At 38.6% G+C, this 26,193-nt stretch overlaps 2 protein-coding genes across 6 annotated transcripts in view; one reads left to right on the top strand and one right to left on the bottom strand.

Moving 5' to 3' along the window:
- Window positions 1–8,425: 8,425 nt before the first annotated feature.
- On the bottom strand, window positions 8,426–21,235 carry LOC140196425 (E3 ubiquitin-protein ligase MSL2-like). Of its 2 annotated transcripts, XM_072255630.1 has the most exons (3): window positions 20,180–20,268; window positions 19,875–20,006; window positions 8,426–12,251 (listed from the first exon to the last, which is right to left on the bottom strand). In XM_072255630.1, exon 3 carries the CDS (start codon window positions 12,187–12,189, stop codon window positions 10,633–10,635), a length of 1,557 nt encoding a protein of 518 aa, XP_072111731.1. In that variant the 5' UTR covers window positions 12,190–12,251; window positions 19,875–20,006; window positions 20,180–20,268; the 3' UTR covers window positions 8,426–10,632. The 2 variants fall into 2 exon arrangements, with proteins under 2 accessions (XP_072111731.1, XP_072111730.1); XM_072255629.1 differs by lacking the exon at window positions 19,875–20,006 and having other exon boundaries at window positions 20,180–21,235.
- The window catches only part of pccb (propionyl-CoA carboxylase subunit beta), a 94,408-nt gene continuing 88,131 nt past the window's right edge, over window positions 19,917–26,193 (top strand). Inside the window, exon 1 of one of the 4 annotated variants that reach the window (XM_072255634.1) lies at window positions 19,917–20,210. Coding sequence is in view for 2 of the 4 variants with exons in the window: in XM_072255631.1 (XP_072111732.1) it covers window positions 21,742–21,963 (222 nt within the window). In the remaining 2 variants the exon portion in view is untranslated. Of the gene's footprint in view, window positions 20,211–20,830; window positions 21,111–21,645; window positions 21,964–24,235; window positions 24,370–26,193 lie in introns of those variants that run through there. The other 3 variants (XM_072255633.1, XM_072255631.1, XM_072255632.1) reach the window with 3 other exon arrangements.

Below are 26,193 nucleotides of genomic sequence, written 5' to 3'. Positions count from 1 at the left end.
TTAATCTAATCCATATGAATATAGAGTAAGGAGTTCATTAATGTGATTCAATATACTGTATCTGGTATTATATTTTCTTTTGTTTTATAATATGTATTCTCTTGAACTCTGTACTCTTCTATACAGAAATCAATAAAAAATATTGGAAAAGATGTACTTCTCCTTGTGGGACAAATCTTCAACTAATCCTCAATATCTAGAAAAAACAAGTTTCTGTAATAGGGACTATAAAACATGCCTATTTATAGGGAGAAATACATTGCTTTTGCACTGTTAGGCTTATGTGTGACTGGTTTTGAAGGGATATAGAGCCTTGACATCAACCTCCATTCTGTGACAAAACAATAAAACTCTAGGCCATTCAGGGCGACTAGTAATTCAGTAAGGATGACATGCAACAGCTTCAGTTCAACAGTTGGTCTGATCAGAGGGCATTTTGTGGTATCAAAAGCCACTCAATATGACAAATCTCTGCAAACGCATGTAATGAGAGGACAAAACTTCATGTTTCATGCTCTGAAGAAACAACTGAAAGCACTTACACATTTGTAAGCGTAGTGACCGCAAATTAACCAGCTATCCTAAAGAATGGAATTTTTTAAAAAACATCATGCAAGTCTGAAGGGGCATTTTGAGAAATGCAATATACTAGGGAAGTTACAACTCCTAGTCAGTTACCACAGATATTTCAGTTCACTTTCCTAGGTTGACCATATATATTCTCTGTCAACAAATCATTAAGATGTATTATTATGAACATTAATTTATCAGAATTTTATAGAGAAAATTGTTAGCTTAGTAAATTGCATCAACTAATGATTTAACTAATTTACTCTATTAAAGTTCCTGGGAAAAATCATTTAAAGGACTACAATTTCAAACAGTCCACAGCACTATTACTTCCTAACAACCAACAGCTGCACAAGATGTTTGTCACCCTTAGTTACTATACATACCATCTGAAAAACGATCAAAAGCTTACAAACAGCTTAATAAAACTGCTCAAAACCAAAATAGAACACAGACCCTACTTAGCAGATTGCAACGTGTAATGAAGTAGTACTTCATTTGCATCGGAGTGAACAAAAATAAATGCACAGAATTCTGAAGTGACATAAAATGGACATTATGCAATTTCAGAGGAAGGCAATACAAAAAATCCACAAAACACAGACATTTTTAGAAACAGCAGACTAATTTTAACAACATTTCACAATTGATATTCAGTCTCTCTTCTCACTACTCCCTTCAGGAAATGAGGTACAGGAGCCTTAGGTCATAAGCCACCAGGTTCAGGAACAGTTATTAGCCTTCAACCATCAGGCTCTCACTCACCTCAACACTGAACTGATTCCACAACCTATGGAATCCCTTTCAAGGACACTACAACATGTGTTCTCAATATTATTAATTACTCCCGCACCACCCCGCCCCCCATATTTGCAGTTTGTTTTCTTTTGCACATTGGTTGTCTCTGTGCCGCTTTTCATTAATTTATTGTATTTGTTCTGCTGTAAATGCTCACGAGAAAATGAAATGCAGGATAGTATATGGTGACATATACGTACTCGGATAATAAAATTTTAACATTGATATAAAAACAAATAACCAATAAGATCGTTACTTTCTTTGAGTGCTTTCATTCCAATTACTTTTGCAGTCATCTGTAATTTGGAGAAATTTCCATATACAACCTTTCTTTAATCAACAATATCAGTCCAACCTTACATTTTTTCCACATCACCCAACTAAATTAAATCTGGTATGTTTCTGTCCTGCCAACTCTTGTTATCGAATATTAACGTTAGGAACAGGATTCCAAACATGTGGTACTCTTACCATTAAACAAAATTATGGCTGATCAGGGCCTTCAATTTGCATTCTATCCCCTCTCAGTCTCAGTGTTAACCCATCTATCCATGCATTAGTCTAATAAATCTTCTCTGAGCTACTTCAGATGCATTAACCTTCTTTTAACAAGGAGACTGGGCATACTAAGGTAGAGGGTAAAATGAATGCAGCAGAGGGTAAATGAATGCAGCAAAATACAAGGAAATCTTGGAGGAAAACTTGATGTGGTCTGCAAGAGAACTGCGATTTGGAAGATTTGTTTTACAGCAAGACAATGACCCCAAGCATAAAGCCAAAGCCACACAGGAATGGCTTTAAAACCACAAAGTTAACGTCCTGGAGTGGCCAAGTCAGAGTCAAGACTTCAATTTGTAGCTGGAATTGAAAAGGTCTGTTCTCTCATGATACCTGTGCAATCTAACAGAGCTTGAGCAGTTTTGTAAATAAGAATGGGAAAAAATTGCAGTGTCCAGATAGAGACCTGTCCACACAGACTCAAAGCTGCAATTGTTGCCAAAGGTGCATCTACTAAAGACTGACTTGAAAGGGGCGGGTAATTATGTAACCAATTATTTTGTGTTTAATAATGAATTAAGTTAGATCACTTGGTAGAGATGTTTTCACATCGACCAACAGAAACTTTCATGTCAGTGTCAAAAAAAGCAAAATTAAATCCATTGTGATTCAATGTTGTAAAACAATAAAACATGAAAACTTCCAAGGGAGATGAATACACTTTATTGGTCCTGTAGACTGCTTGCTACTTATAACTGAAGCATAATTTCATACTTTTGTGTTCAATTCTCCTACAAATTAGTATTCAAAATTACTTCCTGTATTTGCATACTAACCTTTTGCACCAATATAACCAATTCTCTGCATCTTAGAATATATTTAATTTTCCCTTCATGATGGACAATCTTCCACTCTTGCTAGCATTTTATTCTATCCAATCAATACCGGCACTCTCCTTTCAAGCACCACGTATCTGTCCTACCTCACACGCTGCCCACAGCCTCACTTCAACATCGCTATGTATTGATGTTCAATTTCTGACCAAAGTCTGATTGCAAAAACTGGGTTAGACATTCCTTAGTGGCACTCCTCATCCAGGCAAGATCTCCCACCAAACTATTGTCATTGGAACAAAAAACAGCCAAGTCAGATAACAGGTCCTGTTTACAGCTAAACTCAAGATGAAACATAGCTAAGGATAGCAAGGTCAATTTCACCTTTGCATGCATTTATTCGCAGTAATGCAAAAGCCAATGAGTTGCAGGTACGGCAAGCGTATTGCACAGCGATGTTGACTTACTCAAAAGCTGTTTGACGAAGTAAAAGCTGAAACCACAGCAATTTCTCCCAAACCATTCTTCAGGAAAACATGAATGAAAGATTGTAATAAATTGTTGTTGTGTGCCAGCGAGACATTGACAACTCACGACGACCCTATGGACAGTGTACTTGTCCATAGGGTTTTCATGACAAGAGACAGAAGTAGATTGCGAGGTCTTTCTTCTTGTGAGTTTGGGACTCGGCCAGATTCAAGCTCAGGACCACGTGCTGCAAAGTCCAGTGCGGACACCACATCACCAACCAGCCCAAAAAATGATGTTCGCATAAAAGGTTACTACATTATCTGCTTTGAATTATCCAATTTCCTCCACTCTAGATGGCTGTAATAAATATCAGTCATGTATAAAAGACACATTGCCATTGTAGTGAAACACTGATGGAGAGAATATACTTTATAATAAAGATTTATAAATGTTTCATTCTGGATGTCAAGCTTTGACAAGTCTGAAGCTATTCATATTGATGTAAGAAATGCTAGTTCTCATTTCATTTCCTCCAAGCTATTAAATTTTGTGCAACATTGCTGAAAAGCCTAGAACCCTAACCCTAAATTAGATTCAACATCCATTGCACCAATTTCTGTCAACATGTAACAACTAATCTTATATGACTGCTCCACGTCACTGGATTTATCATCCTTGCCCGTGTGAGAGAAACTTGATTCATCCAGTAGTCTTCATAGAACATAGAAAACCTACAGCACAATACAGGCCCTTCGGCCCACTAAGTTGTACCCAACACGTCCCTACCTAAAAATTACTAGGGTTACCTATAGACCTCTATTTTTCTAATCTCCATGAACCTATCAAAAAGTCTCTTAAAAGACCCTATCGTATCCACCTCCACCACCGTTACCAGGCAGCCCATTCCATGCACTCACCACTCTCTGCGTAAAAAACTGACCTATCTCCTCTGTACCTACTCCTAAGCAACTGAAACCTGTGCTCTCTTGCGGCAGCCATTTCAGCCCTGGCAAAAAAGCCTCTAACTATCCACATGGTCAATGCCTCTCATCATCTTATACACCTTTATCAGGTCACCTCTCATCCTCCGTTGCTCCAAGGAGAAAAGGCCGAGTTCACTCAACCAGTTTTCATAAAGCGTGCTCCCCAATCCAGCCAACATCCTTGTAAATCTCCTCCACACCTCTTCTATGGCTTCCACATCCTTCCTGTAGTGAGGCAACCAGAACTGAGCACAATACACCAAGTGGGGTCTGACCACAGTCCTATATAGCTGCAACATTACCTCTTGGCTCCTAAATTCAATTCCACGATTGATGATGGCCAATACACCGTATGCCTTTCTAACCACAGAGTCAACCTGCACAGCTGCTTTCAGCATCCTATGGACTCAGACTCCAAGATCCCTCTGATCCTCCACACTGTCAACATTAATACTGTATTCTGCCCTCAAATTTGACCTACCAAAATGAACCACTTCAAACTTAACTGGGTTGAACTCCATCTGCCACTTCTCAGCCCAGTTTGGCATCCTATCAATGTCCCACTCTAACCTCTGACAGCCCTCCACACTATCCACAACACCCCCAACCTTTGCGTCATCAGCAAACTTACTAACCCATCCCTCCACTTCCTCATCCAGGTCATTTATAAAAATCACGAACAGTAGGGGTCCCAGAACAAATCCCTGAGGCACACCACTGGTCACCAACCTCCATGCAGATTATGACCCATCTACAACCACTCTTTGCCTTCTGTGGGCAAGCCAGTTCTGGATCCATAAAGCAATGCCCCCTTGGATGCCATGCCTCCTTACTTTCTCAATAAGCCTTGCATGGGGTACCTTTTCAAATGCCTTGCTGAAATCCACATACACTACATCTACTGCTCTTCCTTCATCACACACATTCTCAAAAAATTCAATCAGGCTCATAAGGCACGACCTGCCCTTGACAAAGCCATGCTGACTATTCTTAATCATATTATACCTCTCCAAATGTTCATAAATCCTGCCTCTCAGTATCTTCTCCATCAACTTACCAACCACTGAAGTAAGATTCACTGGTCTATAATTTCCTGGGCTATCTCTACTCCCTTTCTTGAACAAGGGAACAACATTCACAACCCTCCAATTCCCCGGAACCTCTCCCGTCCCCATTGATGATGCAAAGATCATTGTCAGAGGCTCAGCAGTCTCCTCCCTCCCCTCCCATGGTAGCCTGGGGTAATCTCATCCGGTCCTGGCGACTTATCCAACTTGATGCTTTCCAAAAGCTCCAGCTCATCCTCTCTACATGCTCAAGCTTTTCAGTCCGCTGCAAGTCATCACTACAATCACCAAGATCCTTTTCCGTAGTGAATACTGAAGTATTCATTAAGTACCTCTATTTCCTCCGGTTCCATACACACTTTCCCACTGTCACACTTGATAGGTCCTATTCTTTCATGTCTTATCCTCTTACTCTTCATATACTTGTAGAATGCCTTGGGGTTTTCCTTAATCCTGCCCACCAAGGCCTTCTCATGGCCCCTTCTGGCTCTTCCAATTTCCTTCTTAAGCTCCTTCCTGTTAGCCTTATAATCTTCTAGATCTCTAACATTACCTAGCTCTCTAAACCTTTTGTAAGCTTTTCTTTTCTTCTTGACTGATTTACTGCAGACTTTGTACACCACAGTTCCTGTATCCTACCATAACTTCCGTATCATTGGAATGTACCTATGCAGAACTCCACACAAATATCCCTTGAACATTTGCCACATTTCTTCCCTACCTTTCCCTGAGAACATCTGTTCCCAATTTAAGCTTCCAAGTTCCTGCGTCATAGCCTCATAATTCCCATTACTCCAATTAACCACTTTTCTAACTTGTCTGTCCTATCTCTCTCCAATGCTATTGTAAAGGAGATAAAATTATGATCACCATCTCCAAAATGTTCTCCCAGAGAGATCTGACACCTGACCATAACCATTGATTTAAGAATATTGTTTGCCACAGGAATAATTCACTGATAGCATTCACAATCATGTATAAAAGTTATGGGCATGTCTTACCTGGAGACATGAGTATTGTTCAAAGTCCTGCTTTTCAAATATGCCACTATACTGCTGCCCCTTAAATTCACAGATGCAAAATTTCCCAATAGTTATAAAACCCTGAACAATATGCACCCTGAATGAACATCATTAAAACCATGGATAGCTGGTTATCAGATTACTATTTATGGAAACTTGTTATGTGCAAATAGTCTCCTATTTCCTATTTTATAGCTACTTAATAAGCAGTAAATCTGTTCAGAATATCCATGTTTATGAAAGGAAATTGATTAATCTTAACAACAAAATCTTCAATAGATGTTATTGCATTTTGTCTATTAAGGTGAGCAATCAAGCACACACAGCTATTAATAGACTTATTCATGCAGATAAACTACAAAGGAGAGAGAAACTAAATACAGAAGACTGATAGGCAGATGCTGCCAGAAGAGTATATAGCACAACAGAAGGAACTTGCATTTCCTTAGGGTGACCCAAGCAATTAGCTGGTCAGTTACTGCAATTGTTTTTGTAAATGAAGTTGCCAATTATCTTTTCTGTAAATGGTGGAGGGAACTTCATCTACCAGCACATGATAGAAATGTAGATTATCCATTGACAATCCAAAAGCAGAATCTCCTGTAGAGAAACACTAGTAAAATGAACTTAGAGCTTCCAGACCACTACAGTTAAGTACATTTAACAAACTTAACTTACCTTCTGAAATCTACAATAATTTATAGCATATGGTTCATTTTAAAAAGTACCAGTTCATTAAATGTAGGATTTTAAGATGTAACTTAATATAAGCAATTGCAAAAGTAAACTGCAGCTTTCAAAATAAAAGTACATTATTAAGTGGGAATTGTTGCATCTGACTTGGTATATATTATTCAACATAACTCAGAATAGTGAAGTCTTGTTACAGAATATAAATGAAAAATTTCTCCCCTTTTTAAAAATTATAAATTTTATAAATGAGCACACGGTTAAAAATGCAGAAGGCAAAGCTGGTTGTGGAGGATAGAAGCTTTATCTGGTTGATGGTACTCCATCCCATTTGCATTTTTTCTTTACTTCCTATTCTTTCTTTTCCTAGCATCTAAAAGTCAAGGTAAATGTAACCAAATTGCTGGCACTTCAATAAAGTTGTATTTATTTAACTAAAACAGTACAGAATACAAGTTATCTTTAAAATTGCAGAAAATTCAACTTACCAGCAACTTACCTTTGGCCATGTTGGGACAGGTGACTGTTGTTCTAAACATCAGAGTTATTTGCTTTTGATCTACACACCCAAGTATTCTTTTAAAAAAAATACCTCAAGCAAACTTTAGGGGTTTTAAGCTCTTCCAACAGTTCAAAAAACAAAAAGGCCACTAAACTTAGGGTATGCAAAAACTAGCTCAGCTGAGATAGTAGCTGTGAAGACACACCTAAGCTTTTTCCCTAGGGTACTGAAGAATGAAAAATACTTTCATCCATCCTTTCTAGAACACTGAAAGACTACACATACTAGATTCAGTTACAATGCCTGCCATTATCAAATTGAATTTTGGAGAAGACCCACTTGTGTGTATATACCAAAATTAGCATCAGAAAAGAAGTGCAACATGCTACTAAGATGCAGGTAATCAAGAAAAACTACTAAAGATTAATGGAACAATAATTATCCTCTAAAGAGAAGTAACTTGTAACCCATGTGGAAATTGAGAGAGTTAATCTACTCTCCCCATGCACTGATGCACCAGACTAATGATCTTGTGTGCCCTTAATATTTTATATTTTGAGATGAGCCTTACTATCAAGACCACACAAAAAGGTATATAGGGTTCATTAAGGATCTATTTGATATCACAAGCCAAATAAACTGATGTGACTCAACTGAGCCCTCAATTAAGCATATTTATCAAATTGTTAAGAATTCTTAAGTGTTATTCCCTGCTGCTCACAAATTTGGATAATTTACAAAAACAAGTAATTTTCAGAAACAGTAAAGTTGATAGTGGTAATTGACTTTTAAAGAATTTCTATCCTGTTATGCTAGTTCTTTATCAACTACAATTTGTTTCCCATCGATTCAAAGTACAAATTTGTTGTTCAATTTTGTTCAGATTTGAACAGTCTTGTCAAAGCCCATACGAAAATTAAATTGATTAGGTATACTCTAATACAAATAATTTGCACCTTTTTTCCAATAAAGTATTGCACCTGAATATAGCTAAACCAGAGTAGTATAAAACTAATGCATTTATTCATTACTTTCTCATACATGTTCCGGAAAACGGCATGAATATACCATCATTTAGAAAAGAAATTAAGGATATTTTTTCTAGGTTCCTCAATGGAATCTGGACCAACTTTTACCACGGATAACAGGAAAACAACAGTGTTAATACAGCTTCACAGCTTTGCAAAAATGTCATGAAATGATTCCACGGACTTCTTGTGGCTACATACCAGAATCTGTTTTCAATGCTCGAACAGCAAGCGTAAAGTTCATGCGAGAGTTAGGATCAACCACCTACTCGATTAATGGAATTTTTGGTCAGCATACAGAAATCACATTACACAAATACAAAAACATAGCTTCGCTATGACATTAATTTACCACGGATGTCAAAAAAATTAAAAAATGTAGGTGCCTTAGGTGCCAAAAAAAAGACAAGAAAACTGAAGAAGCATTTTCCACCATTTACTCTCATTATCAAAAATAGTTTCAATTCTTCTTGCAAAACAAAAAAGAAAAAAAAACAAAATAAAAATACAGACTGGACACAAAACATCACATTATTCCTATGGCTTCAAAACGCTACTTGACCACATTCACAGGAAATGACACCAGCTACACTATAAAAACAAAAAGGTGCCATTCAAACTCTTTCTGTATGTGAAAATTTTCCTGCACATTTACACTATGTGAGTAACCATTGTTGTGCATGCTATGTGCCAAACCATAAGTGAGGCTGAGGAGTAATTTCATATACATCATTACAATGGTGGACAGTGGTACAAGCAGTTCAGCCACATTGACACATGTAATAGAGTTATGAGATATTAATAAATGGTAAAATATTGTTTTGCTTTTAATGAAAGGAACACCAGAGGGAGATGAACACATGCACTAGCCCTCGTTTTTGAACTGCCTGAGTGAATGTTATTGTACATATTTATTTTAACTTTATGTGAAGTATGCAACAAATTGCAGATAAAGTCACAGGTGCCATCTGTTTGGTTACTCAATTGGATTTATATCAATGTAAAACCTGAATTTGCCAGTGTGGTTAAAATGTTTTATGTTTGTTTATTTTGGTCAGGCATGCTGATAATCAACTATTACCTGCAGTACTATCTGTCACTATAGGGTACAGGTGCACTTTGTAAATACAGGATTATTCAGTAAGTGCTATACTACCCAATGGCAGACAAGTAATGCAGAGGCACTGCTGAAATATGCACATTTGGGTTAAATGTTAAATTTTCACCACTTTGCATCCTGTATCATCAAATGGAGATGGTGGCAAATTGCAGCACAAATCCAGCACATTATCAAATTATTATACACCTCTAAGTTTGTAAAATGAGTCCTTCACATACCTTAGACAAACACTTGCACAAAACACCTCTGGCTAGATTAGCAAGCATTTGTGCACAACTTAACTAACTCAATAACCTTCATCTGTACATACTGTTGTCAACATGGATCCAATGCTCTCTCCAATTGTAAGCATTTAAGTGCATGTGTACAGTGGGTAGGGGTCTTCCAGCAACCACCATTCATGACAAAAATTACACATTTAGCACTGCATGGTTCTAATAATACAGCAAGCAAACCTGAGGGAAGAAAGCATATATCATGTGTGCCTAAAGTATCATCCCCATTTCTACTTGAAACTAACTACACAGGTGTAATGGGAGTGTTTTGCTTTGTGCAACTGATCCATGCTAATGCAGACACTAGAAAATAATGAGGCATTTTGTTTTAAATATATTCTTGGGTCATCTAATGACATTACCAAAATAAAACAAAACCAATGTTTTTTTTTGATTTAGAGAACACAAAAATAATCTGCATATAAAAAGTGACATTATATTCTACATGTTTTTGTTAAACTGTTCGTACTGTAGTTCACCATTTTCTTTTTTTAAATTACACCTTAACCTTTTGCGATTATGCACAATGCATAAGCAGCAACAATGAGGTCAAATTTCTCTTGCCAAAGATCATTCAGTATAAACCACTTGCATATTCCCCTTTTCTAGAGGCAAACCTGATGATTTACATTTACTTCAAGTGATCTATACCCAAAGCACTACGGCAAGTTCAACTAAGTTTCTTTTTCCCCAAATATAGAACTATAGCTGCCTTAAAGTTGTAGTCATCCCCATTAACAGGGACATGCCTAAGGTTTACCAGATCGATTCCAATCTAACAGTCATATCGATAGTCAATAGTTTCATCCAGGCTTTTGTCGTCATGTGGACTGGCAGCTAGGAAAGTAGGTATTGGCGACCCAGTTGTCACATTGATGACACTTGCGCTCGTGCTTGCATTCCGCACCGCATTGCTGATGCTGGTTAGACTGATGCCCACTGTAAGCCTGGTCTGTTCCAAGGCCTTCTCTGGCACGGCAAAAGCCTCCAATTTTTTCTCACCATTGGCCATATATGAGTTCTGGCATCCACGACAAATGCAGTCCAAACAGGCCTTGCGATTTGAGTAACAAGGGCAACGTTGCCCACGACAAGTAAGAACACTTGGGTTTTGTGTAGCACGTCCACACTTGCACCCCTTCTTCTCGGGGGGCTTTTTGTATGCTATTTTTGATGGGCTACCAGGCATTATAGCACTGCTATGAACCTTCTCCTTGGTTTTAGATTTGGTTGCTCCCTGCTTTACTTTTGAGTGTGATTTCTTTGTTCCATGTTCTGAATGTTTTTTAACATTTTTACTAGTTGCAAGCAAGGATTTGCCCACTTTTAACGTGCCCCCATTTGGCACCGTGACTACAGTTTCGGTGGACATTTTGGTCTCTCGTTTGGCAGGAATAGGAGCAGCTGCCCCTAATGCCGGACCATGTATAATTCTGGAAATAGGTAGGGGCTGAATTTTTTCACTGTCACTCTCTGACCGGGATCGCTTCCGATTCATCCGTACAATTTTGGGCGTTGCTGCTACACAGGGAATACCATGAGGGGGTGCATTGCTAGAAACAAAAATACTGCTTTTAGAAGGCAAGGAGATAGGTTTGGCATCTAAGTGAGGTCCATTGGGTGTAATAGCCTCAGATATCGATTGTGAATAATTGCTACAAGCATCTAGATCATTTGCAACATTTTCTAAGTCTTGAAATACATGTCCACCAGTAAGTAACAATGGCTTTATGTCCTCACCATAACTGCAAATGTCAACACCCACTACATCAACATTACTACAAGAAACTACTTCGTTGACTGCCTGCAAATTGTCAGAAATGTCCCTATTTTTGAAATCCTCTCCTGTACAGGATGTATTGAGCCTTTCTGAACTTTCAGAAGAAATATTTACAGTAAATTCGCCAACAGAAAGTCCATTGCAACCAGGCAATCCATTGAAACTAGAGCATGTTAATTCAGTATTACTGGAAACCTGCTCACGATCTTGAATATTTTCAATGATTTGTGGTGTTGATGCCATCTCCAGGTCACTGGTGCATTCCGAGGTTGACGGGGTTGGGGAATTTGATAAGTTTAAAGCATTTGCTGAAGCAGCGGTCCCTTGCCTCTCTTCATCCAATGAGAGGCCCTCCTGCAGCAGGTTTAAGATGTCAGGAGCACCATCCATAACTGTAGTGAGGTGCTGTGAAATTGGGGATTCCGCTACATATTCACATAGTTTTTTGTAGCAACGCACCAGAATGCTCAACTGTTTATTTTCCTCAAACTGTTCATAATCTTTGCACCAACTACAAGAAGGCTTCATCATCATTTTTTTGCCTTTACACATTTTGCAGACATAATGCTGGCAAGTGGAGTTTGTAGGAGCAATTGGATCTTTCAGTAGGTTTCCTGCAAAAGAAAATATTATTATTACATAAGTAATGTTCATAAATGTTAAGTACAATTTTAAAGAAGTTTCTGTAAAAAGTATAATAATCTCCTATATTATTTCTCATCTATTTTCTGGGAAATCCTTTCAATTTTACTTTTTAAAAAATTGTTCATGTATGTAGACTTTGAGAAACAATGTCCTTCTCTTCCATTTCATAGATCTACTTTCCATCAAGGAACAAGGAGAAAAGATACCTTGTAACTTCAACTGAAATGCATTAAAGTATTAAAGTTTGTGGTTGTAAGAAAAATAATATTCTGTTATTCAAGCATTTGTGTTATTTTCTAAATTAGAGACTAGTGTAAACAAAAATTTAAAGACCCTAGAATACCATTTGTTAGTATGTATGACTCCAGTGGAACAGACTGAAGAAAATGTTGCTCAGGTAATTATCTGTAAAATAGAGATTTCTTAAGAATGATTGTACAGCTACCATTACATTGTAAAACTGGATTTCTCCATTTTTGCAATGCCTGTCCTATCCTGCATCTTGCTCCTTAATTTTTCAGCCATATTCTGCCTTCACTGACTGTGAATCAAGATCTTATTGTTGTTTGATATGACAAGAAGAAAAAAATTGAACTGGAAGCTTGTTGCCACTTTGGTCTCAATAGCACAACTGCTATATAGGTTTTTACTTTTGGAACAGCGTTCTAAGAGAGGAAATTAGTACAAGTTCATGATCAAACCAATATCAAAGTATCAAACAGTTAATCCACATTTCATCTTTCATCAATCACGTGAGAACAGACTAGCCTATTTAAAATGTGGAAGAACAGCAAAGAAAAAGAAAACAGATGGGTTATTTGAATATATTAACAATTCTTTGACAAATAAAACACCTTAAAGTAAACATTTTCCTTTGTTCACTTTAAAAGGACTGTCTCGTGCATTTTTCAGTATCAACTTTAAAAGACACTCTCCCAACAGTTTGTGATTCGGCAGGTTCGCGTGGGGCCTGGATAGCAACTTGCGGTTGCTACTCATGAGCGCAGTAGTTATACTTGCCTTGTGTGGCTGTATACTTCTCAGTACACTGCCAGCATTGTTGGTGAGGCCTTCCCACAAAGTGGAGTGCTTTCCAAGTGGCAACACGGCCACATGCAGTGGAACCCAAGATAATGCCAGCAGACTGTCTTGATAATCTTTTGTAAGTACAAGCTATTAGAATACCTTCTCACTGCTTCCAATTGAGACACTTAGAAACAACCAATTTTTAAAAAAATTTACAAATCAAAAATAAGTTCAGAACACTTGAAAAGTTAGTACGCATTTTAGTGAACGAGATTAATGAATGGGATCATACTAGATATACCAACTATAGCTGGCACATCACTGAGGGTGGGACCAGATACAAGATATATCCAGCCCTGCAGCTCAGTGAGTTATGGAATGACCCTGTACTTGGTCCAAAGGTCATTTGCCTTTGACCTCTAGCACGTTTTATAGTTCTGTGCATGTAATGAAATCTGGAAATCCCTGAAGCCTCAGATGGTTCTTTAATGAGTTACCAGCTAACCATGAATATGATCTGACCTTGCAGATTTCTTTAACTGTACTCAAAAACAAATCTCAGTAAGAAGAAATATGAATTGGTTGATTAGTATTGCATCCATTAACATTACTATTCCAACTTGGTTGGGACTGGTATTTTATTTGCAATTGTTTCTATTTACACTCAAACTTCAAATTCGCAAAAAAAGTTACACAAATTGTTAAACATGCTTGATGTGAAAAATTAAGTCCAAAACCCAGTGACTGCAGTATTATACAAAAAGATGAAAATACTAAATTTGAAAGAAAAATTCTTTTAAAAGCAATTTTCCTCAAGGGACAGAAACGAGCTATTGCTTGTTGGCCTGGTGAGGGCAAGCCAAAACACTCTGGGACTTTCGTATCAGTTGCTTGAGTAAACACACCACAGATGAATTAATCAATGTCTGATCATAGTACAAGGGCTCATATCATGTTAAAAAAGTTATTGCAATTTTAAAGGATAAATTTAGAAGCTAACACAGTGAAACTACTGTAATGGGTTCTTGCTGCTGGACATAGCAGATCACCATCTAAAAAGACATTTACAAGTTCTTTTCTTGTTCAATAAAAGAACAAAACTGCTTGACATTTGCCTTCTAAAATGAGTAGTTCTATTAAACATATCAGATAAGGATAAGTCATTTATTTCTTCTTCATCTGATGAAAAGCCAAGGCATTTTAAATAACAGGATACTTCTTTTAATACATATTAAAAAGGAAAATGCATGGCAAAATAGCATTTTACACTGCAGTAGTCTACAATAAAATCCTACAGGGTATGAAATATATTTTCAAGGAAATCTTTCCAGAGTTTTTTTTTTATGCCATGGACCTCTATCATTAACCAAGGGTTCCGTGGACCTCTGGTCTAGACCATTTCCTTAATGATGTAAAGCCACATAATGCTCATCTTTTAACCTCATCTAATATCACTATCCACTCATCAATGAACACCTTCCAAAAACTATCAGAACGTACCTTGCAATAAAGTTAAATGCGCACTATAAACAACTTTACTCACACCTGATAATATTCCACTATTACACAGTGAAAAGATCGCCATTGAGTCTGAAGTACAATTCTTTATTAAACAAGAACTTGTAACTTACACTCGAAGTGCTTTCATCTATGATCTGCCCTTCCACTCAGGTCAGAGATAAAACGTAATAATGTCAATTCCCTGGGTATTCCTACCTACCTGGATTCCTTATTGAAAGAAATCTGAAAACGAACAGTGCAGAAAATAGGTTCTGCGCAAGTTAAGTACAATATATATTTTCTTTAAAAAATATACTACACCTAACAATTGTTGAACATTTAAATTTTCAGCTATCAGTTAAATTTGACAGAATAATCACCCAACTGTGGACTAACGAAATTTGCATCCATAGATGGTGCCCAACCTGCTGAATTCCTCCAGCATTATGTATGTATTACTCAAAAATTTACTTTACTCTGACCCACTCAGATTTTAAAAAAATCACACATTAGAAAAGCAGTAAGACCTTGTGTTGAGTTACGAGCAATGAGACTCAGTAAAGATATATTTGCATTATTGTAGCATGGCTCATCAGAATGTTATTGGTCTTAAAAGCTCGAAACACACTTAAAATTAAAGACACAAACAACAGGAATTCTGCAGATGCTGGAAATTCAAGCAACACACATCGAAGGGTCTCGGCCTGAAACATCGACTGTACCTCTTCCTAGAGATGCTGCCTGGCCTGCTGCGTTCACCAGCAACTTTGATGTGTGTTGCTTAAAATTAAAGATTTAAGATTCAAAGTACATTTATTATCAAAGAATGTATAAATTATATAACCTTGAGATTGTATGCTTACAGGTAGCCACAAAGCAAGAAACCGGAAAGAACCCAATTAACAAATAAAAATTAAGGACCAATACAATGTGCAAAGTACAAGCTATTTTACATTTCCTCAATTCCAGAAAGTTTAATGGAGATCCAGTTTTCATCCCATAAATTAAGAGTACATGCACAGAATGATTTTAAACAAGAAATCCAGAACACAAGCTCTACTCTTAATATTAGCATTTTGATAAAGCATCATTGACCTGAAATATAAAGTCTGCTTCTTTCTCCAAAGATGCTGACGAGTATATAAACTCAATCCCCTCCATAAATTCTGTTTGACCTGCTGAGTTCTTACAGCTTTCTCTGTGTATGTTGGTCAAGTATTTAAACTTTTTTATTATACTTAAAATTTACTTTAAGTGATGCAAAGTAAGCATCAGGTCATGTAAAAGTTTCAATTTCAATTAAGCTCAATCTAATCCACTGGTAAATCTTACAGGACTGTTTAACCAATGTATTATGGCAATTGTAACCAAATCAATACTAGTCATTATTAAATCAAAGGTTTATTTAACGTCTTAGGTTCTGCTCTAGACTCTATACCAAATGCACCTGAAGTTTTCTTTGATTAGAAAAATCAAAAACATATCAAATTCTTAAACTTGTATCAAAAACTCATTTATTTAGATAACACTAAATCTGTTTATGATATCCAACAACTAAAGTGCGTATGAAAATTATTGGGCAAATCAGAACGATTTGTCATCGGCTATTTAACTCTCATCTGAATACTAAAGTCTTTGAAAAATCTATCCAATTAGAATACTGGAAAATGTAATAAGCTTGTTTTTTTAACAAAATACTGACATGACAGCAGAGAGTAAATCTGGATACATTTTCCCTTTTGATTTAGTCTCAGTGCATACACATTTTCCAGATTATCCCTGCTATTTTCTGTAATGCATACTAAATGATCTGACTCTTGGCACTCTGCCCAGAGCTCAGCACCCAAACAATGAGGCAGAATCACAAACCATATCAAGAAACAACCAACTGCCCATCTTTTACAAAACTACTTTTTCAACAGAAAAGGTGGGAATACTCTCCCAGAATTATATTTTAAAAATGGAATTTCCAACTTTTACACTTTCTCATCCTGAACAAGATACCATACCAAGGAAATGAAGTTTCTCAACCCAACTTAATGTTAAAGAAAACAAGCATCCCCCCCCCACCGAAATAAATTGCTAAAATGCAAAGGATTCTGCTTTGCAATATGAACTTCTTTCTTTTAGAGCACCATCTCTTCATCTCATTCTTCAATTCAGAAATCTAGCTCATTTCTGCATAATTCATCCTTAAATCTAGGGACGCTACCTCTTGATAGGAAGGGAAATTAAATATTTCAAATGGGAAAGGCTCTCTCTCTCCTGCGCCTTTAAAAAGATGACTACCTTTCAATCAAACTTTACCCGAGAATTGGACACAGCAGCCTGAACTTTTCAAAATCTACTTGCATTCCACCAACAACCAATCTTGATAATGCCATGAATTCAGGAAGTTATGGACAAAGAATTGCAATACATGTTGTTATATGAAGTGTTATGTCAGATACTGTAATATATACAAGCCAGGCGATTAGCGGTAAAGCCACTCTTTACCACGTAGAGTGAATTTAAAAGGGGAAAGTAAATGATTAAAATAGATAATATTGGCTTTATTCAAGATCATAACATATACCAGAAGTATGCAAAACTATTTACACAGAAACACAGGAAACATACCTGAACTCAGAAACACAATAACATTTAACGCCTGAGCAAGTTCAGTCAATGAGACTTCACCCAATACACTGGCCCCTTGCTCCAAGCACAATTACTTATATTAAAAAAGATTTTCTTTAATGCCATTTATATTCCCCAATCTGACTTTCATTATTTTGATAAGTTATCTCTAACACACATACACACACCTGGACATCCATTCACCTTTGCCATTTATCTATACTATGGTTTATGTATTACAATAACAATTTCTCCGGTGAAACAAATACCTTGCCTTCTGTTTTCCAGGTCTAGAAAACAATTTAAATGCTAGGAAGTATTTATAATAAATACCCATATCCAGTAATTAAAAACATTTCACTATTGGAAATGTTAATGCAAATATTCCACAGAGAAATCAACCTTACAAGCGACTTCATCACATTAAAATATGCTGAAATATTTACAAGACAAAAGCCATAATGCAAGATATCTATGCCAAAAAGAATTCAAAACAGCCATTGCTATAAGGGTTTTATTTATTTTTAAAGGATATCCTGCCTTGACATTAAAAAAATAATGCAGTAGAGGTCGCCATATAAGACCCAATCAGTATGGAATAACCATTCAGCAAATTGTTTTAGTTAAAAAAAATCAGAGAAACAGCTAATGACAATCAGAGATAAAAGGCAGAAAATGTTGAAAATACTCAACATGTTTGGCTGCAATCTGTGGACAGAGAAACATGAATAACTCATGAATCTGAGAAATTAACTTTGAACTTCTGCATAGATGCAGCTTGTTTTGCCGATTTCCAGCAAGGGCAGTAGTGCAGGTTTTTTTTACCACTTGGTGAGACTGCAAAGGTTCAGATGAACAGCAAAAATACCCACAAAACCACCTTGTAAAGAGGAGTGAAAATGTTTTAAGCACAAGACCTGAGACAGTACCCCTTGATGGAAACAAAATCATGGGAAAAGAACAGTGAAAGACGGAGAGATCTCAATACGAAAGGATTTCACGGAAAATAACATATGTACGTGTAAAATAAATGTTGAAGGACGATCACATTATGTTCAATCTATTCAAATATGAGTAAACACACCGTCTTGAGAGGTTGCTGTTTAACAACCATTCGTAAAGTATCTAAAACCATTCCACGCAATGTCATTCAGACCTTATACAGCGATAGTTAGTACTGTATACTCTTCAGAATATATCAAAATTATAATGGACAGTGACTGAAGCTTACTGCAATCGAGTTCCTCACAAGGTAAACTTGCTTCATTGCAGGCCGAAGTTTCATGAGAAACACGTGTGCGTGTTTACTTTTAGGCAGAATGCACCAGCGACCGGGGATTGTGAGACAACTAAAAGGAATCTGCAACTTTCTGCAAGTTAGCTCACAGAATGTAGTGAATTACAATTTCTATATCTTTAAACTGGTTATAAAAATAACTTCCTCTCGCCGACGCAATGGGCCAAGGGTTTAAAATCAATTTATGCAACAATAGTTGGTCAATGCAAAAGGGAGAAAAGCAATATTATGCTCATCGTTCACTCATTAATCTCCAAAAAATGCAGCACCACTTTTTAAAAAAAAAGTTGAGTAAATGAACTACGATGACCTATAAGGAAACTGTTACACTGCGATGAAACCATTCCCTTCTCCAAACACGTGGCGACTTTTGTTTTCAAACCACAGAACGGCAAAGCGCAAACCTACAACCTTATTTCTCCAGATCTCAAATTGCAAAGAAAAGTACAAAGAAAGTGCAAAATAAATTGGGCGTTCGGCGAAAAAAGGACATTCAAGTAATGTTATCTTTGTACTTACAGGCTTGTAGGAAAATTACAAATTGTGTTTGTGATCGATACTATAAAAAGCAGAGACCTGTTGCAACGAAAAACAATCAGTACGGTCATTGCTTACGCCGTACTGAAGCCTTGCAATAAAAACGATTTCGTATGGTAAAGCTGTGGGTGAAAAGCTCCACAGTTTTGACAACACTACAGGCCTTGGCTGCAAATTCAGAAAGCACATTGCACAATACTGCAATTAATAAATACAACCCACATGTTATTCTCAATATAATCAAATCATTTAAATTGCTTCACTGCAATAATAGCTAAAACCAGAGACTTCGACAATTAAATCACACAAGGCTGGTCTGGTAGTACAGGCCTCTGCTGCAGTGCAAAATTAATCTTACCCAACTCGGGAAGGAAAAACTATTTACCCTAAACATTAGTATCCAATTGAACAACAACTTTGCTCTAACTGTTGCTCGCAAAGATTGCTCGACCAGATTTTTACAAAGCATACTGATTCTAGTTTTACTTCATAGCATTGTAAACGGTGATCGATCTTAACCGCACTGGAAAGGATACATAAACGCAAGCGAAAGGCGGGGGAAGGGGCGACTACGCCACTTGCACTTGATCAAAAGCAAAACAAACACACGCACACATTTACAACTGAACTTGCACCATCCGCATCGGCAAGGTATTAAAGAACCAAATTCTGACGGACTTCTGATGGCAAACACAACAGGCCTCTGGTGCAATGCACAACCCTTTCCTTGAAGTGTTCACATGCACTGAAAATAGAGAAGGGAGAAAAACAGGCTTAAAATAACAGAAAAGTGCGTAGCTGCTTATATAATTGTACAGAATGTTTCGGTTCCCCGTTTCTGAAATAAGAAATTAAAAAAAGGCCTTCATCGTTTCAATTTTCTGGCCTGGTTTTTCTTTTGCATCGTTGAGCACTCACCGCAGACACAGCAGGAGAGGGACTGGCGTAGGTAAGGCAGCAGTTTGTAGATTTCGGGGAAGGAGCCGGGTTCCTGCGGCTCGCACTGCATGATGTAGCGGCAGGTCGACACGTACAGGCTGGTGGCGTTCACCGGATTCATGGCGGCGTCGGAGCGGCCCGGGAGGCCGCTGTGCTGCTGCTGCTCCTGTTGCTGCTGCCGCCGCCGCCGCCGAGCGCGTTTCCGATCGTTTTTTCTCCGACGCCCAGTTTCCGCGGCGTTGCCAATGTCCATTTAACAGAGCGAGGTGTGAGCGGCGCTACCGCTGCCGCGACCTAGTCTCCGGTAGATCGGCTCCTCGCCCACAGCCATAACAACACGGCGGCGGTGCTGCGCTGGAGCCGACTAACCGTGAGCTGCGTCTCCATCCGAGCCGCGCCGACTCGGGGCTCCGCGTCCCTCTCGCGATCCGGTTGGCTCGAGCGCGGGGGGCCTTTGGCGCGCGCCTCTCGCCATTCGCGAGAACTCGCCTCCGCTCAGCCCCCGGCTTCCCTCTCCCTCCTTCCCAGCGGCGGCGAGGGCAACCTGCTTCTCTCCGAGGGAGGGAAAAGAGGGGGAAGGGGAGAGAGAGAGTGTGAAGGGGAGTGGAGGGTGGGGTAGGGGGGAAAGGAATGAGCGTGCCAACCACACACAGCTCAATCCTTCGCAACCCGCCCCGACATTGCCACCATTACCCTCGCTGCGACGGCTATACGACTCTCCTTGCCTCGCGGGCTGCCCGCTGACGGTTATATCCCGCCCCCTGTTTAAATTCTGCCCAGATTCGAATAAGGGCGCGGGGGTCGGCGGCGATGGGCTGCAAAAAAAATTTAAATGGTGGAAACGTTCGTTTAAAGAGGAAAAAACGGAAAGTGCTCGAGCGCCGGTCACGTGACTGGAAGAAAAAAGAAGGTAATGCGAAGCGCCTTTCCAATTGCCTGATCCGATTCATTTCTTGTTTCTCCCCCGCTAATATCCTCTTTTTTATGACGATGCTTACAAAATAAATATCATCGATTGTAGTTTTATTTGCGTACAATGGCTCTAATAAAAAAGCTATAACTTGGAATAATTTCCTGTTAAGTGTTCACACTGCTTTTTGCATGGTGCATATCTAAGTAAAGATACAAGTGGTTCCTTTTTATAGGGAGGTTGGTAGGGCGGGCACCATCACGGAACCAATAACGAGCATCCGTGGAGGTCCTTCGCCAACGAGCTTGGTATCGCTGTTGTGGGGCATGCTGGGATTGTAGTCTTGGCGAGCAATGTCGGCGGAAAATGTCACTGCAACGCTTCGCATAGAACTACAACTCCTGTTGGACTCGCTGCATTCTTTTTAAATTATAGTATGCGCATGTACCATCTGCTAACTTTAACATGCGTGCCAATATATGTGAACCCGCCTTTCTTCTATTTTATTGGTTGAAATTATCGGCACCTTTGCAGTGTAGAAACCAAATTGTTGCTACGACTGTCAACCAAGTGACGTAGCGAGACTAGAGCTAAGTCTGGTTTGCTAGGAGCTGGAGCCCCATTCCCGATCATGGCGGCTGGGTTGTGTGTTTTGGGTTGCTCCCGCTCGCTGACACGCGTATTGCGGTTTAGGACCTACACGTTACCTGTTTCCAGTATGGTCGGAACTGCCAAGGAGCACAGGCGGTGGTACTCAGTTAGCAATTTGACCGTACAGGAGAGAATCGAAAGGAAATCACAAAGGGCGATGCTTGGAGGAGGTCAACATAGGATAGATGCCCAACACAAGAGGGTATGTTTGACACATCGGCATTAACGTGAAGTCCTCGTGGGGACATATGTTTGAATATTCCTTTATAAACGTTCCGTTTATTTGCGCGTATGTCCTTAGTCTGCTAGGCAATCTTTCTAATGTCAGAGGCTGGGTGGTATTAATTGATTATATTAATCGCTAATGTTAAGTTAGCTGTATTTGCTAAGTATGGTGGTAGTTGCTTATCTTTTCCTGTATAAGAATTTATCCATGTTTGCATTGCTTGAAGGGCATCTTTGTGACAATTGTGTAAGAGTTGCACATAAAAACAGAAAGCACTAGAAATTCTCAGCCAGTCAGGTAGCATTTGTAGAGAATGGAAAAAAAGTTAACTTTTTAGGTCGATCACCCTTTACTAGTATTCCGCCACTGCTTTACTTTTGCACACGTCATTTATTGTACCGGCATGTTTATAATGATGTAAAAAAGTGCTTTTGTGATTTTCTGTGTGCTTCTGCTCTTTAGCATTTAGTTGCTACTTGAATTCGAAGGTTTCACCAACAATAGGCCAGTGCTTCCTTCATGAGGTGATTATGCACCTAATCGATAATTTTACTTTTATTTGTTGGCGACTGAACCAGACATTAACTGTTATTTGTGTACATGTGCAGTTTTTAAAAGTGTAAAGTATTCTTCCTATGGTCAGCCATGGAATCAGCAATAACGTGTAATGCTGAATAGAGGGGATTGCAGTTAATTGGGGCACATCGGAACCAATACATATTGGCCCAATTGTGGCTGCCCCAATTACCTGTGTAGCCAAGTGGTTAGGGTGTTGGACTAGCGATCTGGTTATGGGTTCGAGCCTCGGCCAGGGCAGAGTGTGTGTCCTTGAGCAAGGCACTCAACCACACAATGCTCCAGTCTACCCAGCTGAGAATGGGTACCGGCAAAAATGCTGGGGATTAACCTTGCGATAGACTGGCGTCCTATACTGGGGGGAGTCTCGTACTCTTAGTCGCTTCACACCACGGAAACCAGCATAAGCACCGGCCTGATGAGCCACAAGGCTCGTGACAGACTTTAATCTTTTAATCAATTACCTGTAGTTAAAAAGGTATAACTGAATAACAAATTATGCTTTTAAATGAAATGTGGAACAAATTAGAACACTACCAATGCTACTACAGTACTATAAAACCATATATTAGTTCCTAATAGTTATTGACGGAGGAATTCATCCAGTGTACGTTGCCGTGTATGGGGTGTCCATGGAGGGAGTGTGCCTCTGGTGAAGGGGTTTGTCATGTCCATTCTGGGGCAGCTCACTCACCTTTGGTCTCCACCAGACATTCAGCTCTCACCTTTGGCTCTATGTAGCCATTTGCATTCAACGGCGGCTGTGGTAAACCATGTATATATGTTGTAACTCGGTTACCTGTCTGGACACACCCCTCTGCTGACTGTCCCTATGGCTCTTCCCACAGAGTCCTGTATAAAGGTGTTCGCCTTGCCCCTCCCCCTCAGTCCGGGGGCAGACACTCACTGTGGAGGTCGTATTGTACAGCGAATAAAAGTCTTTCAGTATTTTACCAAACCTCAGTCTTTTGGAGTAATTGAAGGTGCTTCAGCGGCCACACCCTGGTACACTGTTTCGACAACAGGCTAAACCAGGTGAGGATAACTGGCGAGCCTAATACCCCGATGAAATAGGGACATGCATGTCCTAGCATGTGAAATCAGCTCCAGTGGAGTGGACGGTTGAGATCAACAGTGAGATCCAGCAGCAAGAAGGTGGTTCTGCAATGCTTCGTGAAGAATGAAGGATAAGACATATAATACATGGTTATCCACAGCAACCAAGGAAGACCCCAGTTAGTGATGATTACTCGTACCATGGACCTGGACTTCCAAGGTCAAGAGCCTTTATACAATGTCTTCGACAACTGTATCCTCCAAATCTTTATCTTCATTGTAACATTCAAGCTGATTACCAGTATCTTTAAATTCTTCGTAGTTCCTAACTTGCTGGAAGTAGTGAAATCGTTTTTTTTAACCCCCTTCTCCCATCAACCCAGGTTTTGTATATTCTGTAAAGATGTCTTATGCCCATTATCCCACAAGTCTTGCCATAATCCCCTAATTCTTAACCCCCATCAACCCCTTAGATTCTGATTTGCTAAGTGGAAGGTGTTTATTTAGTTGAACTTTTAACAGCTTTTTGAGTTAAACAATCAACCTGCTCATTCCTCTCAACATCTCTATGTGCAGGAACCCATAAGAAGAGACATGTAAACTGATGCATTGACTATGAAGTAAAGTTTGACGAGCTTCCAACAGTAAATCTGACCTCCTGCTTGAATGACCAATTTCAAGACTCTTAACAAAACCGAAAAAGAATTTCAACAAACTACCACGTTGCAAGGACAATTTTCTCCACCCAGTGTAAGCCCAAAATGATGGCAACCAATTCTGTATATACTGACAAATGATTAGTAAGACTTTTTTTATTATTACCTGTAATTCAAGCATAAAACATCCACACCATCATTCCCAGTTAATTATCTTTTGATCCATCAGTAAAAATGATTAACATATCATAATAATTTTCCTTAACATATTGATGAACCAACAGACTCTCAGGCATATCAGAATTCTTAGACTTCATTAAATCATGTAACCTAAAATCAACTAAAGTAATTGGCAAAAACCAAGGTGGGGTGCTGAGATAATTACAGTGGGGCACATTGCATAATCCAGCAAACCCATATTCCTAGCATAGTAAGAACCCAGCCACCCAAATCTTTTTTAAAAAAAAGTCTTCTTGTGATGTTCCCAACAGTCGTCCAACACACCTTTAACAGGGCATTTCTTTGCCCCCTTAAATTAATCCAATATGTTAACATCAACTTCAGCCTCCCCAACTGTAGGAGTAATTGTCCCATTTCAACCAGTAAAGCCAAAATGGGGGACAACGTTACTGCACCATGACACAATCTTAAAGCCTTTGCTTGAATGGCATCCAAACATTTGAAAGTTGAAGGTGAAGCTGATCCATTAGCCACACAGCCAGAATCAAGCACATATCTAGTTAAACAAATATAAATGTCCAACAAAGATTTTCATGTAGTGCCCAAGAATACTCGCATATACACCTGTGAATATTTAATGCTCTTTTACATTTACCAATTATCTTACTGGTATGGTGCTTCAATGTCAGCTTATTATCCATCCACATGCCTAGAAATCTTACCACTGACACTTCAAGAGTTTGACCATATAATTTCAAATCAATTTCAAAAAATACTGCTATTACAACTTCTTTATATACCTGTGCTTTCCTAATATCATCTTCCAAATGCAAAATTGAAGCTAATGTCATTCTATCCTTCCGAAATCCGCTCTAATAAAATACTATATCACCTCCCTTTTTGAAAATATCATTCAATTACCATATGTTCCATAAGTTTACACAAATGGGACATTAATGATATTGGTCCATAACTAGAAGGATCCGATGGGGGTTTCCCAGGTTTTAGAATAGGCACTACTACTGCCATTTTTCATGAGGAAGCGTAGTGGCCCAACCTCCAAATATGATTTTAAAAATTTAATATTTCAAGGGAGTTGTAGTTTTATATATATGTTTAAATATAGATATCATCCTTTCCTAGAAACGTCTGACCTGCACCATTAATGGCCGCCTTAGATTTACACAAAGAAAACTCTACATCACTACTACTATCATTGCTACAGTTGGCTTCCAACACATCAGGGTATTCACTTAAAACCTTATACCTACGTTGTTTAACCTCTTTGCTTAAATTATCTTGATTATGAATTGTAGCAAATGACCTAGCCAGTAATGCAACCTTCTCTGTTTTAGTAACAATCATATTATCTTCTTTAATCAATATTGGAATGTTATTATGCCTGTGAGTCTCTCAATTTACTTAATCGTTCCCAAATGTCTCCGTTTCATGTCCCTTCCAGTGCTTTCATAAAATGACCTCCAGTAAATCTTTTTCGCCCTTAACCACTTTCCTCGCCACATCCTTTTATACTTAATAAGGTCACAGAGAGTGATACTTCTTAACTTTCCTAAACACCTTATTTTCCTCCTAATTGTGTCTGCACACTCCTCAGTGCACCTTAAACTTCTCCCAATTTGCCTCACCAAAATTCCACCTCCTAAATGTGCCTCATATGCTTCATTCACATCCACACCTCTACATCCTATCCCTTTTCATATAAAACTGGCAACACCAC

Source organism: Mobula birostris, chromosome 4, assembly GCF_030028105.1.
Source record: "Mobula birostris isolate sMobBir1 chromosome 4, sMobBir1.hap1, whole genome shotgun sequence".
NCBI lineage: Eukaryota > Metazoa > Chordata > Chondrichthyes > Myliobatiformes > Myliobatidae > Mobula > Mobula birostris.
The sequence above is the reverse complement of the archived record's forward strand: the minus strand, read 5'-3'. Positions and strand labels throughout refer to the sequence as shown.

Bases quoted from the DNA above. Each gene is read 5' to 3' on its own strand.
- LOC140196425 (XM_072255629.1), bottom strand. From the start codon at position 20,453: ATGGACATTGGCAACGCCGCGGAAACTGGGCGTCGGAGAAAAAACGAT. The intron at 12,252-20,179 runs GTGAGTGCTCAA...TTTCTTTTGCAG, and splicing joins CCTCTCCTGCTGTGTCTGCG to GAAACCTACTGAAAGATCCA.